This window comes from Pygoscelis adeliae, unplaced genomic scaffold (genome assembly GCF_000699105.1).
Source record: "Pygoscelis adeliae isolate BGI_AS28 unplaced genomic scaffold, ASM69910v1 Scaffold155, whole genome shotgun sequence".
Classification (NCBI taxonomy): domain Eukaryota; kingdom Metazoa; phylum Chordata; class Aves; order Sphenisciformes; family Spheniscidae; genus Pygoscelis; species Pygoscelis adeliae.
In genome coordinates, this window is record NW_008824932.1 from 6,311,937 (window position 1) to 6,326,132 (window position 14,196).

Sequence of the window (14,196 nt, forward strand, 5' to 3'; positions counted from 1 at the left end):
GACAAGGTAAGAGTATTAGAGATGCAGAATGAACATGCGCTCTCTAAACAGCTGCGATGAACAGCCCCTCCAGTTATTACCGTCGGACTGCTTTTATGAGCATTCCCACACCGAACTGGGTTAGGAATCCACGGATGCCAACTCGGGGCATTAGACTGAACGAGCTAGGAAGTACTTGTATGAGCAGCTCTACGGTGACTTGAAAGGATGGGAATACTTAGCAGAGGGAATAAGCAACTGGGAGTGACGCTGGTTGTGGGGCTTTTTTTGGGCAATATTCCTGGGTCCTGGGGAGAACAGTCGCTCACAGCCTCCTAACAACAGTCACCAGACTAAATTCTGACAGCTAAATGGGAAAGAAATAATCTGATTTGGGAACTCGGTTAAGGCTAAGGAATGAGAGTTTCAGGAAATTTCATGGTACCAGGATTTGGTTATGTGAACACCTGCCAGCAGGCAATTAAGCATTTAGAGCTGCTAACATATTCTAAAAACCAAAAGCAACTCAATGAACAGAGCAAGGGTCCTTCGCCTGCTCCTCGTTCACCAGTAATGCCGCAATAGGCACCGCTTCCCAGCGCTGGCGGTTGAGACGCCTTCAGCCGTAAAATATACCAGGCCTTGGAGTAACTGAACTGCAGCGTTTCTTTCTTTAAGATTAATTAAGCTTGCAGTAAGCAGAAGGATGTCACCTCAAAGCATGACTATTACTGGAATTTTTTTAAATGGAAAATTTTAAAAGCTCGTATAGTCTTTTCCCAGCTTCATTGTATCTGGTTATTTAAAGTACGTATGTTCCTGAGGGACTCTTGTAATGAAAAGATAGAAATTAGGTGGGTCAGTCAGAAGATAACTGGTTCTGGTTTGTTTACTACATACTATATCATTTTAAATGAAGCCAAAACCCAAATGTCTTTAACTCACTAGAAGCAAAGCCTTCTCAATAAACTGCCTGGATTATTTTCAGCCGAAAAGAGCCAGTTAATTATAAAAATGAGTATTGCCCAGTGTTCAAATGTGATTAAGTTTCAGCCATGCTCTTGAATTAAAATGGTGGATGTGGTCAGAAGAAAGAGCACTTGACATTTAAAACCTTAACTGTGGAATTCTAAATTCAAGCATCATTTTACATATGGGGGGGGGGAAAAAAAAAAGGATTAAAATTTGGTTATCGGGCCTTTTTACATGATGTTACTTCAGGCTGCCTTAGTTGATCAGCACAAGTCCTTCTGTGGGTATTCTGTGTACTCAGCAACTTCCAGCAGCTTGAAAGGATTAGGTGTATTTGCAAGCCATGTTCATAAGAAAACCCGTTAACCAAAATGGAAGTATCTACAGCATGGCTTGTACTAGGTGTAACGAAGTTAGTTAAAATCATACCTTCAGTTAAAATGGTATCATTTGCTTTAGTCTTTACTTAAATATACACACTTTCTTAGATTAGGTGGATTGTTGCCATTAATTCCGGTGCTGAAATGAGGAGACTGGCACACTTTAATACAATTTTAAAAACCAAAATCCACAAACATTTCCACATAATAGAAAAAAGCTGTCTCCCACTCATATTTTTTCATCTAGTTTGTGGTGCTGACAAGTTTCTCTAAGTCAAACTTCTTAGATTTTTCAAGCACCAGAAAGTAAGTCCAGAAATAAAGCTGTTTACTGTGATATATATAAAAGCATTTACACACAGCATTCTGTTGCTTGCAGCCAAGTGCCTTCCGAATGTATAAGCAAGAAATAGTGTTCCAAGACACAGAAACATGTCACGCATGAAAATTTAAAGGTGAACTTTGCCTTCTAAGAGATACCATCTAGTACCAGTCGCTACTTGTTTCATATCAATGAACGGCAAGGATATTGCAGGAGACAGGAGAGGATGATGGTAACTGAATAGAAAATGGGAAAACCAGTCTTGCGAATGACCGTTTTATTCCGGAAAGTATCTGCTGCTGGCTTTCAGAGGGAGGGAAGGCCTGCGTGTTGAAGCAACTGAGCACAACTACTGCCATTAGCTCAGTGGGAGCTGTGTGGTTGCTTAATATTCTCAGTCCCCCTGTTACTCATAATTGCTCAGAGCTCAGTTCAGATGCAACAGCTGCAGTTTGCGAGGTCCTGCATTTACCTGTTTTTGTTTTGTGGTTTGTCTTTTTTTTCAAATATGCCAACTAAGATCAACAAGAATGATTGAAAGGCTTGCCTGAGATCATACACGAGTGACTATGGCTGGGTAAGGCCCAGAATTCTCCTAGGTCCCAGACTTCAGTGTAACCACAAGACCACAGTGCTTTAGTTGAACTTCATCCTCAACGAGAACTTGGCACAAAGAATCCTGAAGGAAAGAATTTCCTTTTGAAGTCTCTTCTTAATGTTCTAACTTGTTTTGTCCTTTGTATTCAACTAGTTCAGGAAAAATAACTTTCAAAGTCTTGGTTCAACTGCCTAAATAAATGCTATGTGCTCCTAGATTTATTTATTTATTTTTGTTTTAAAGTTGATATAGCTTGAAGTTTGCCAGAAAGCAAGTAGCTGTGCAGCCTGCTGCTTTGAAGGACATGGACATCAATGGAAGGAAGATACCACCGAAGAGCTTCCTCCTGTAAAGTATTGTAAAGCACACCGACTGCTAATAAAATACATGCCGTTTCTGGGCAGGAAGCCTTTTTTCGCTAGGTTATTATAGTTCAAAGCGCTCCTCTTCAGTAATTGTTTAGTGTTTTGCTGGTTTTTCTTTTTACACAGCTCTTGAGTGGGAAATGTGAAGAAAGTGTAAAGTTAAATGTGCCCCTAATGTATTGGGGGGGGGGGGGAAAAAAAACAAAAAAAAATGTTTCCCCCTGAGTTCCTTAGGATCCTGCATATATCAGGTATCTTTGATCTGCCCTCTCCAATGAAAGCTGACAGGACAGGTTTTGAAAAAACAATGGGTTTTTAAGAATACAAGCAATTATCTGTTTAAATGAAATGTCATTCATGAAGCTGACAATTCCACAGTAATATGCCTGGAGTATCTGTTACCTTCTCCTCCTCTTATTTCAAAAGTGAGCTACTTCGATCAAGTGCATTGACTCTCTCAGCGAGAATATTACTTTGTATTTCTAAAGCTTTTCTTCATATAGAGGTAGTGTTACAGATTTGGTTGAAGTGAGGTGGTCTGGTCCCTCAGTCTGCCGTTGCCTGTGAGCCATGAGCACAGGACAGGCTTAACAGTCTTGCCCAGAGGGTGAGTAACATGGTAGCCATATAAGAATTATTTTAATTTGTGCATTTGCAACTCATTTGTGTAAGCTAGATAGCTCTACTTGCTCAGTCAAGAGCTATACCTATCAATAATGGTGCCGCCCTAACTGTACCTCAAACGCAGGAATGAGTTAGAAACTTTTCACAGATAGTTCAATCTGGATGCTTTAGTTTTTAATGCAAACATGCAGGTGTGCTTGTACGCTCCTCGCAGTTTTACCTGTCCTGTATGTAGCTGGTCGTGTGCTAACTCCTGTACAACAGCCAGGCAGCTTTTTAGCTGGAGCCTCAGTTTATCTCACTAGCTCAGGCTTTGTGGTTTTGGATCTCAATGGCTTGAGTGCAGGTTTGTCTGTAAAAGATCATGTGGACGTCCCCCACGCTGTGCTAGAGTAATGGTCACAGCAGTCAAGGGATAAGTTTGCTGCCATTGCTCAAGCAAATATCAGTATTACAAGCTGCCTGATCTCGTAACTAAATAACAAGAGCCAGTGTCGTTGAGCTCTGACAGCTAATACACTGCTCCTTAGAAACGGGTCAACTATTTACATACAGTATAAAAACTAAAAAGAAGTAACACTATTTTAAACTGGATTTACCTAATTAAAAGTAGTTGACTTCGAGACTAGTTGAAATACTGGATGTTAGAACACCACGAGAAGAGTACATCTACAGTGTATTTTGCTCTGTTGTTCAAGTTTGTTTTTTTTTTAAAAAAAGGTCTTTATGATCGGATGTGATGTCAACTGTAGAACACGGAGCCTCCTGTTGCAAGTCTAATTTAACAGTTCAAATGGGATTCATGTTGCGTAATTTTAGCCACAAATTATTTTAAGTGGTGCGATACTACTATTTTTCAAAGGCGCATCAAGGTGAGTGCAACAGAAGTTCATTTTAAGAAAGTTAGTCTATCATAATCCAAGCTGACTAGAATGCACAACATGAAATGATGTATTGTTGAAATTTCTTTTTTTTTCCTAAGAACCTCAACCTATGACTTTAAAAGTTATGTGACCTGCCCACCTGAATTTGACAATACTGCCTTGAAAGCATGCTGCCTGAGATCCTTAACATAGAGGCCTTTTTTAAAAAAAACCCAACACATGCTATAAAATCACAGGGATTATAAAGTCAGAAGAGTAAAGGAGAAGCTATACTGGATACACTATAATCTAGAAATACAATTTTTAAACTTTCTTTCCTTGGAAAAAGCTGGTGCAGAGAATACTGCTGTTTTTATCCTGTTTCATAATGGCTAAGAATAATCACTTATTTATAATAAATTAGGTCTGCAGTATAAATGAACATATGAACCTTTCAAAAGAGACATACTATCGTTACTTTTAGAGTATCTAAAATGGATTTAAACTATTTCAAGATTCATTTAATCACTTGCAATTTATATTACTTTAAGAATCTTCTATACAGCAAGTTGAACAGAAAAAAGCAAACATTCTAACAGCCCCTTTTCCCTAGAACAATTTTCATATAAGATAGTTTTAAATAGCTATTTTAGCACATTCACGCGTGCTCTCTCTCCCCCTTTTTCTAAAGGTAGCACAGCCAAAAGACAATGCAAGAACTGGCATTTGTTGACTGACTCTGTTTTCTTCTCCATCTGGTAAAGATAATGGGAAGACAGAGACTTGAGACAGAATGTCCCAAAATGGAAAATGTGAACTTGATGTTTACTTTGCCAAATCTCCAGGGGCTTTGTTCTTTTCCTTGGTTATAGTTGATAAAAACCACTTCGCTCTGTTTGCACGTCACTCTGTGTTCAGTTACAAAAAGTTTTCAATTTCAGCTGTGGATGAATTTGTCTTGAAGCTTCCATTTTGCTTCACTGAACACAGTGCAAACCAAGGCAAGAAACTTAAGTAAAATCCAAACAGGAGCTCCCATTAAGAATATTTATGAGCAGCATTTTGTATATTCCGTTTTCTACTGTCCTTATTCTGGGGAGGAAGAATCCTCCTCTTCATCCTCTTCATCTTCATCGTTGAAGGAGCATGGAGTTTCTCCCCGTGATTCAGAGTAGCGTGATGTTGCACTGCTGGACTGTTGACTGCTAGGGGCAAGAAACTGCCCCGTTGCTAAGGCCACTTCAGCATCCAAACACAACCCTGGATTCTCACTATCAAAACAACAGAAATGTCGAAGTTTAGAGGACTTCTCATGAAGTTTTAAGCTTTCTTTTTGGCCTCAGCTTCTCCTTTAGTTAAAGAAATACTACTAACAAGGAAAAATCCAAAAGCTTTACATTTAACACAGCTAATAGTTATGAAAACTGCTAAAATATTGGAAAGTCACATAAAAAAGATTATTGGGTGGCCTTTTTTTCATAACCAACTAGTAGAATTGCTCAAGCCGAAGAAAGCTTAAAGAAGAATAAATCCATCACAGTTTTGTCACTACACAGAAATGTTTGCAATATGAAATTAAGCTATTAAATGCCATGAGGAAGAACCTGGTCCGGAATAATCCCTCCTTCCATTTTTTAACGTACAGGTAACCTCCAAGCAAAGTATGGTTGTTGAGGTGTTTTTTGGATTGGGTTTTTGGTGGTTGTTTTTTGGTTGGTTGATTGGTTTTTAATTTAAAATTATGATTAGACTGTGTGGACTAAACTTCTTTCATGAGAGCTTAAGCAGTAGAGCATTTAGACACCAAACAGTGTTTTGTATTCTTCAGAAGTATTATCGGGCTTTTTTCCACATGTAATTACCTATTTATAGTCCCTGCCCAGGCAGGAATTTAAGGTTAATCGGGAAAACTCTGTCCTTGTAATAAGGGCTTGGAAGTGATTCTAGTCTTTTGAAACATAGATACAAAATAACTAGTATGTTCAAAATTCAAAGCATGTTGATTTGACCTTTCAAATAGAATTATCAAGGAAGACAGAATAAGAGACTTTTTTTCACAATCAAAAATCAACCATAATAGAAAACATCTCATTTCCTGCATGTGAATGGTACGAAATAGTGAGGTTACTGAAAGTACCACAAGCATATATCGCTATCCTTGAATAAAAAATTATTTTATTTACCTTGATTTAGCATCGGAAGTGCCTCCTGCTACCTCTAAATGTGAAACTGCTTGTGTGGAACTTGAAAGTAACCCTTGGTTTATCCATGAAAATCCTGCAGACATATCTAGAAGAAAGCATAATTGTATTTATGATACTTAATTTTTTTCTTCCTTTTACAATCTTAAACTTTGCATTCTCTTTGCAGTTAGGATTCCTTAGTTTAGAAGAGAAGGTACCAGTAGCTCAAGTTGATTTTATACTGTAGATGTGTCCTGTTTAATCGAGAAGAAATTACACCCCAGTGACTGTGGATGCACTCAAGCCTTGCACTCCCTCACGCCCAGAACTGTGGTTATTTCTATGAAGCTTTTCCCTCTGTCTGAAGACAATTCACACTGCAGATGACCCCGGCTAGTAGCCGTATGCAGTCACAGGTACCTGAAATAGAGTTCTGGAGTCCTTCGTGGAAACTTTTTCCTACAGATTGATCCTATCAAATGCCCCAACAGCGCTAAGTGCCTTTGCTGTTGCGCTTGGTGAATGTATAAATGAAACTGTACTTGTCAGGACTGGAGATACTGCAGTGAAGCCACCAAGGCAGAATGCGTTTCAGTCGTGTGTGTTCTGATGGCCAAAGGCAGTTTCATCTTGGTGGTCTCATGGCTGGCTGAAACACAGCCTCCTAACCCATTCTGACGCTGAATAGAGACGGCTATCAGCTGTGGACATGAACAGACCGTGTCAAAGGTCTTGTGCCAAGAGTATGAAAGAGAGAGCTTGTTGTACACGGCACGTGTGATGTGTAAGTAAGTCACCTCCCTAGGGATAGGAAATTTTAGGATTAAAATGGTCTTGCAATAATGCTGAATTCCTTAAGGTAATTTGTTAAAAGCCCTCTGAGGGATGCGAATGGGTTACTTACAACCCTCATAGTACTTGTTTTCAAATTCCCTAACAAATAACGCCTGTCAGTTGTTTCCAGTTACGGACATTTCTGCCAAGAGAATCAGCAAAACAAGTCCAGTGACCCAATTACACTTATGGGATTTTGTTGTTGTTGTTGTTTTTAATTTGTTTCTTAGATAAGGTGTTTCTATTGACCTATCCAAATTCCATCGCAACACAAAGTTAAAATAAAAATAAAGGTATCAATCAGGACTGTGTAGTTCTTTTTCATGATGTTTGCATGTGGTTCCAGCTGGATGCATTAAATCAGGAGTTACAGTCCTTATTTTCTATGCCTAACCAAACCTCTGTTCTGTACAGCACAATGGCAGTAAAATGGGATTGTACTATTCATATTTTATCTAGAACTGTTCTATAATAGCAGATGAGTAACTAAATGTGTTTGTTACATACGCTTTCTCATTTGTCCATCAGTGTTCTTGTTAAGCTTTGGCTCCTTGAGATGTAACAGTGTCCTGCCTAGCACAGGGACTGTTTTAAGCAGGTTGTCACAGCCATGTAAATTGGCTCACCATCCACTGGGATTCACAGGCTACCTTGTTTTGTGCTGTGGAGACTTGTTATCAGCGAGGTATTTAAATGACATGTTACAAGGTAAGGCTAGCAAGGTTGATGTTCCTGCCAGCAGAGTCTCTGGAATGTGACTGCAAACATTAGTAAGTGGCAGCTTTAGGGTGATCTGTGAGGACGGAACAGATGACAACAGTTGAATATGGACATAGCTGGACGGCTTTCATTAAGATTGCCCTAAATGCAGGTTCATTTTTTACAGAGAACATGTTCTGACAGTCTCTTCCCGTCTTTGCAGGAGGCGGCCAAACCATTTGGAATGACTGCACTGCATTTAGATTAATAAAGTGTTGTTTCCTGGTCTTTTGAAGGGGTGTACCTGTGTGTACATGCTTAATATTCCAGAAGAATAACAAGTCACTGCTAGTAACGTTGCGTTTTATTAACATTTTGGGATAATAGCTAGTTAGCTTTTCTTTTTGAAGAACAAGGTGAAGGAAAGTATGGATTTTACACGTAAGGCAGAATGAAGGTTCATAGATGCATATCCCTGCCTTGTACTTTCATTGCCTTATATTTCTAAATTCTGTTTTCCCGTGGGCTCTGAGGAGCCAGGGAAAAGCGGAATTTTGTGGAACATGGGGAGTTTAAGAAGCCATTTCCTGTCTGGAAAGGACTGTCAAAATAGAAGTCTGCCTACCATGAGAAGTCTTACTACTTCTAGCAGAGTAGATAGATTACTAATAGCTACACTTACGAGCCAGGGAAAGCAGCTTGGAAAAAACTTCCCAAGGTGGTACAGTCCAATCTAAGAGTGGCATCCTTATTATGAACTAGGCATATCTTGCAGGAGACATACTTGGTAGAAATTTGTACTTTACATGAGAAGGCTCTAAAGAAATACCCTCAATAGCCGTTAGTAGTTAATGCAAAAGTAAAAGTGCTGCATAGGATTATTGTTGATGGCTGAACAAGGTCATTCATTCAATGGGTTCTCTTTATCTCTTCAGTTCCAACTCCAGCCCATTTTCCAGTCAAGGCTTGTTACGCAGGTAGATCGCAGAGCACTTCTTCATGCAGGGAAGTGTAATCTAGAGATCCTAAACTGCGCCACGTTCTCTGCCCAGTGCCTTAGTGGGGCACACCCAAGTGGGATGGTGTTACCACAACTATTAGTGCCTCAGAATGTTTATTTCCTGCTTTTTATATCTGTAGTCTCCTTTCTAGGAGTGAGGACTCGACTGACAAAGGCAGGAGTTGGTTTTGCATTAGTAGTATATGCAAGGCTTAGTATATGCTTAATATGCCTGTAGTATATGCAAGGCTTAGTAGGCACAGGATGTTACTTTGGATATGGTTCTACAAGAGTTTATGCTTGTCTCTATCGGTGTATTTCTGTTCATCCAGGAATCTCACCCCCTCCTTTACACTTGAACTGTTCTGGTTTGAGCCCTTAGCTAGATAGTTCTACATGCTAAATTGTCAGGAACTCCTCTGCCAGATAAAAAGCCTGCAGTTTAGTACCCTGAACCAGCTCATGAAGAGGGCAGACGAAAGTAACCGTGTTGCAATGAAGAAATGGGCAGCAATGTGTAATTAGGATAGTGACGCTGGAATGCCATCTTAAGCTGGTGCAAGTGTCGTGTTAGAAATAACATTGCTCCTTCCATAGGAAGAAGCTGGCAAGCATTGTGGTTGTAGTGCAGTCTGTTGTACGTCCATCACTTTTTCTGGATTACCGGCTTAGCTAAAGCAACACTTTAATGTTAACTTTTACTGTAAGTTATGGTTAAGCTGCTGTATCCTCTACTCTTGCTCCCTTTTGGGAAACAAGAAAAAGTAAGGTCAAAGCATGTCAGTTTTAGAAGTCTGCATCAATTATGACAATTGAGCAACAGAAAAATGTGTTACAAACATCATTTAAGATATACATAATATTTTTCTTTATGGTGTTAATATGCCTTAGCTTCTGCTAATTTCAATGGCAGTCAGACACCTGAATATCATACCAAAGTAGTACTTAAAATACGTATTAAAAAACCCCAACACTTTTTTTCTAAAACGTCATGAAACCCATAGGAAACCTAGAAGACGCTACTTTTATCAAATTAGGGCACTTGAAGAATGGCTAAAACACATGATCCTCCTGCAAAGAAAATACACTAATAAGGTTTGATGTACACAACATCAGTTCAGCAGTTCCAAGAAAATTATTTGGCATGTTTAATGCAACTAGAAGTTACTTTTTTTTTTTTAAAAGCTGAGATGGTCCAAGTTTTTTTGTCAATTTTGAATTTCTTTCATCGAGCAACTGGTTTAGACTTGGATTCTTCCTACTGTTTCTCCAGTCCTATTAGCAAGCATTACAATACAAACTATTGTTAGTGTCTGGAAGTCAGTAATGATCTGAAAAAAAGATGACCAGGCTAAGGTCAAACTAACGTTGTACGGGAAATGACTTACCTACTTAGAACAGGACTGGTTTCTACAGCAGTTGAGTTCATGGAGTCAGCTAGCGTGGGAGAGCTTTAATCTTGATTGTAATAAATTTACTCAGTGAATAAATAAGAGACCTTGATTTGCTTTTCTTGTATGGTAGTGATTGAAGCCAATGTACTTAAAAGTGCCATCATGAGAGCTACGGAAGTAACCATGAATTCTAAAAAACAGTGATCAGCCTTCCATTTCACTACTCTTGCAGTGTAAGAAACAATGTCTAAAGACTGCCAAGGTTAAAATGGGAAGTTGCAGTTAACCAAAAGTACGTAATCAGGTGAATGATAGTTTTTCAAGTATTGTGCAAAACATTTAAATGTTTCCCTTATTTGTCAGTTACTGCCACTAGAAACCTCTACTATGCAATTCACAGTCTAAACTGTAGATTTGTGTTGTGTAATTAAGTAGCAAGCAACAGACAGAAAAAAACCTTTAAAATAAACGTACATACTCTAATAACAACACTTCTGGACTAATTTTTTCAGAGGCTGAAACAGCTGAATGTAACTCATGTCTGAAGAGTACATTACTTGCCTCAACTCATTTTGAGTAAAAAATAAAATCAATACATTTCTTATGATTAAAATTCTAGATAGGTTTCTGCCTGCTGGTCTGCTACTAGGAAAATAACCCTCATCACAACATTCTTTTGTTGTGCAAATCTTAGATTTGCTTGGATTCTAAGCAATCTTAGAATCTGTTTTTTTCTGTTTAGTTTCTTTGAAACAGAGTACTACTTGTTTCTCACTTGCACAGGAACATCACGGTTGTTTTGCCTTTAATGCTTCCAGTAAAAAAACCCACCAGCAGTACATTGGTGTGACTGAGTTTTTTTCAAAAGAAACTAAAATGAACTACTAATCACTAATTTAGACATGTAGTTCTATCGCTTAATCTTTAAAAGCTGGTTTTACTCAGTAAACAGTGTAATGACACAGGTTTTCTTGCAAATGTAAAGAAACCCTATTTATCTCTGAAGATAAATTAATGCAGGTTTAAAATGAAATAGAAATTTTAGTTTGCTTCTCGATACATGGGAGCAATTAAGTAACTTGAAGACTGCAACACTATTAAAAGGTGTGGGTTCTGCTCCTTTCCCCTTTCTTACATTGGTGGTAAATGATGTGGTAAAAAAACTTTAGTTGAATGAACCTGCAAGGAACAAATCAAGATGTCTTTCAACTTCTCTCTTTGGCACCAGTGCAGCCTTATAAAGACTTGGTGTGTAATTTCAAAATTGACCGAAATTAAAATATGAAATGTGAGTTTTAAAACCCACAGGACAAGGGGACCAGGAAAACACAAACATAAGCACATCTGATGTAGTTTGAAATGTTAAGCCATTTAAAATGTACTAATTTTAGTGAATGTAACTGAATTCTAATTTATATCCAGCAGTGTTTTGACATCACAAATTTAAAGAAACTGTTTCATTCTTAATTCTCTCACACAGTAAAATCAAGAATACAAAACTACAAGTTCAGTGTCCTGACTACTTAACTATATTCTTCTTAGCAAAACAAAACAGCATTTTTAATGTAAAACCTGCCTTTAAAAGATCCTGATATGAAGATTAAATGTTGCCAACAGAAGGGAATCAACTTTCTGGAAGCTTTAAAAAAAAAACAAGTCAAATGTTTGAAGTTTCGAACCTCCCTGTGTGAAAGACACAGTTTTATACTACTGTAATTTAAACAAGACCAAAGCCTAGTTAGTAGAGAAGTCAGGGCAATAGCTTTGTTTTCCCTTTCCTCAAAAATGAAGGTCTGTTTACAGTAATTCATTGGGTAACACTTCCTTTACAGATGAAGTCCCTCCAGAAACTTGAGAAAATGTTGGGCTAAGTTTAAGTTTTGGGTAGAGCAAGAAGAATGCAGTCTGACAGTAACTAAAGGAAGTGATTACAAATTTTAGCAGCTCTAGTCTAGTGATGCAACACTGAAGGAGGTCTAGGTTTGAGTCTACCTAAGTGTGACCTGTTCAAACAGTATGACTAGGGGGAGGTAAAAGCCTCTGCATGGGACACCTGTCCTGGAACTCTTTGGAGCCTCTTGCTTTATTTAGAGAAGCTCAGTTCTCAGATGGCACCTACTGGCCATGTGTTTTATCTAAGTACCACTGTTTTACATGTTAAGTAAGCATGGAAATGGCTGGACACAAGAGAGCCTACCATCCATGTACTGAGAGTACACTGAGCGTGTCTACATGGACAGAGATACGGAGAATTCTTAGCAGAGCTCACCTACCTCAGGCAAAGTAAAGTGTGAATGCAGCTGGGTCACACATGGATTACACTCAACCAACTCAACCAGAAAAGATGCTCTTTTTCTTCCCTTTTCCTCCTCAACTTGGGAAGAGCTGCCTTCTTCCAGTTTGCTCCTCCACCCATCCACAGTTATTCAAAATTAATACTAACCCATGAAAATCTGTTCTTGGTGTCAATTTAGTTATTTAAGAAATGTTTTCTTCATAATGCAGCTCACTTAAGAAGTTTGCCATTATAAATCAGTGTGAATTAAGTCTACACGACAACTATGATAAACCTTCCAAAATTAACTGTAAAACAAGTCATTTATGTACCAACCCTACTAGCTCCCATATAACTTCAAATGTTACATACCTATGTAGGTTAATATAATTAAATTTGCTTCAGTTAACTAATGTTATGAATTTGATCAGGAACAATATTTAAAAGTCTCATCTAACTTACCCGTGATGTAGCCTTCTAAAGCTTTTGGCACCAGTGATTTTGCAGTTCTTAGGTCCTCAGCTGAGCATTTGCCTGCCTCAAGCCCAAAGGACATTCCCATTCTCTTCAGCACCTCACTGTCATCATGAATCTCAAAAGTGTTATCGAAATTGAAGAGGTATTCAAATCTGCATGTAAAAAGTCAAAGTGAGATCGTTTTGAAAAGAGCACAGCTATGCTTTTTTTGCCTATTTTTCCTTTTTTTTGGTATGCACTGAGGTAAGTGTCTAGATTCTCCATTATCTGTTTAAGGAAAAAAAAAAAAGCAGCAAATGCTTTTTCTCTTCTGCTTCTGTGACTGGCATGCCTACAGGGTTTAAAATGGCACCTTCTCAATTAAAGTAACTTCACCACTGCAGGAAGAAAGCCTAAAATTTTCTACCTCATTAAGCAGATTCAAAGGGAGGCCTTACTAAACGTGAACCTTCACTTGTACTAAATCCAATACTTTTAAAGGTCACCTGCAGCCCTGTCACCAAAATAACTGTTTTGGTTTTGCTTCTTTTACATTTCACTTTCTGTTCTAATGTGCAACACTCCTCCTGTGAACTGACCTATTTACCTTGGTATAACTTTGCTTTTTTGGATGCATTTGGATGCAGCTAGCAAAGCAGTCTGTTCAGAGTCCTGTATGTTCACAACCTACCATTTCTGCTGCAGGACTCTCAAAATATTTTTCACTGCATATAAAAGTGGAAACAGCAATATAAACTTAACATAGCTTTAAGAAAAGCAGGGGCATCTAGACTGGCCTTATGCTACGACCACAGGCTATTAAAAGCCTGGACAGCACTGGTCCAGGGATTACAATATAAGGCTAGTTCCCAGTACCTCATTTTCTGCTGATGAAACCTTTATCCCTGGAAAAGCAACCCATCTGTGAGATAGGATCTTTAAAAGATAACTCACTGGTGGGTCTTCCATTAGCTCTCCAAGCTTGTGTCACATGTGGATTTTCTTGACAGGTTTTTTTAATACTCATTTTCTTATACCTGATCCAGTAAGTTTGGAAAAGTTAGGTCTTTTGTGCCTATACACAAAATTTTCATCTAGAAATCTACATGCTTTGTACTAGGTGTACCTGTCAGTTACAGGCATAATTTCTTTTGTGACTCATACGATATTAAGTGTAAAACCTATTGTTTATGCAGCTATATTTATTTAAGCGTAACCACATTAAAAGGGAAAATAAGATGTGTCACTATAC

General features: G+C 38.4%; 1 protein-coding gene across 2 annotated transcripts in view; it reads right to left on the reverse strand.

Annotated features, from left to right (window-relative positions):
* Positions 1-4,350: 4,350 nt before the first annotated feature.
* The window catches only part of TFDP2 (transcription factor Dp-2 (E2F dimerization partner 2)), a 46,857-nt gene continuing 37,011 nt past the window's right edge, over positions 4,351-14,196 (reverse strand). For both annotated transcript variants that reach the window (XM_009325091.1, XM_009325089.1), the window contains exons 10-12: positions 12,951-13,117; positions 6,287-6,392; positions 4,351-5,374 (exon numbers count right to left, since the gene is read on the reverse strand). In XM_009325091.1, the coding sequence (XP_009323366.1) occupies positions 5,191-5,374; positions 6,287-6,392; positions 12,951-13,117 (457 nt within the window). In that variant the 3' untranslated portion in view covers positions 4,351-5,190. The remainder of the gene's footprint in view (positions 5,375-6,286; positions 6,393-12,950; positions 13,118-14,196) is intronic.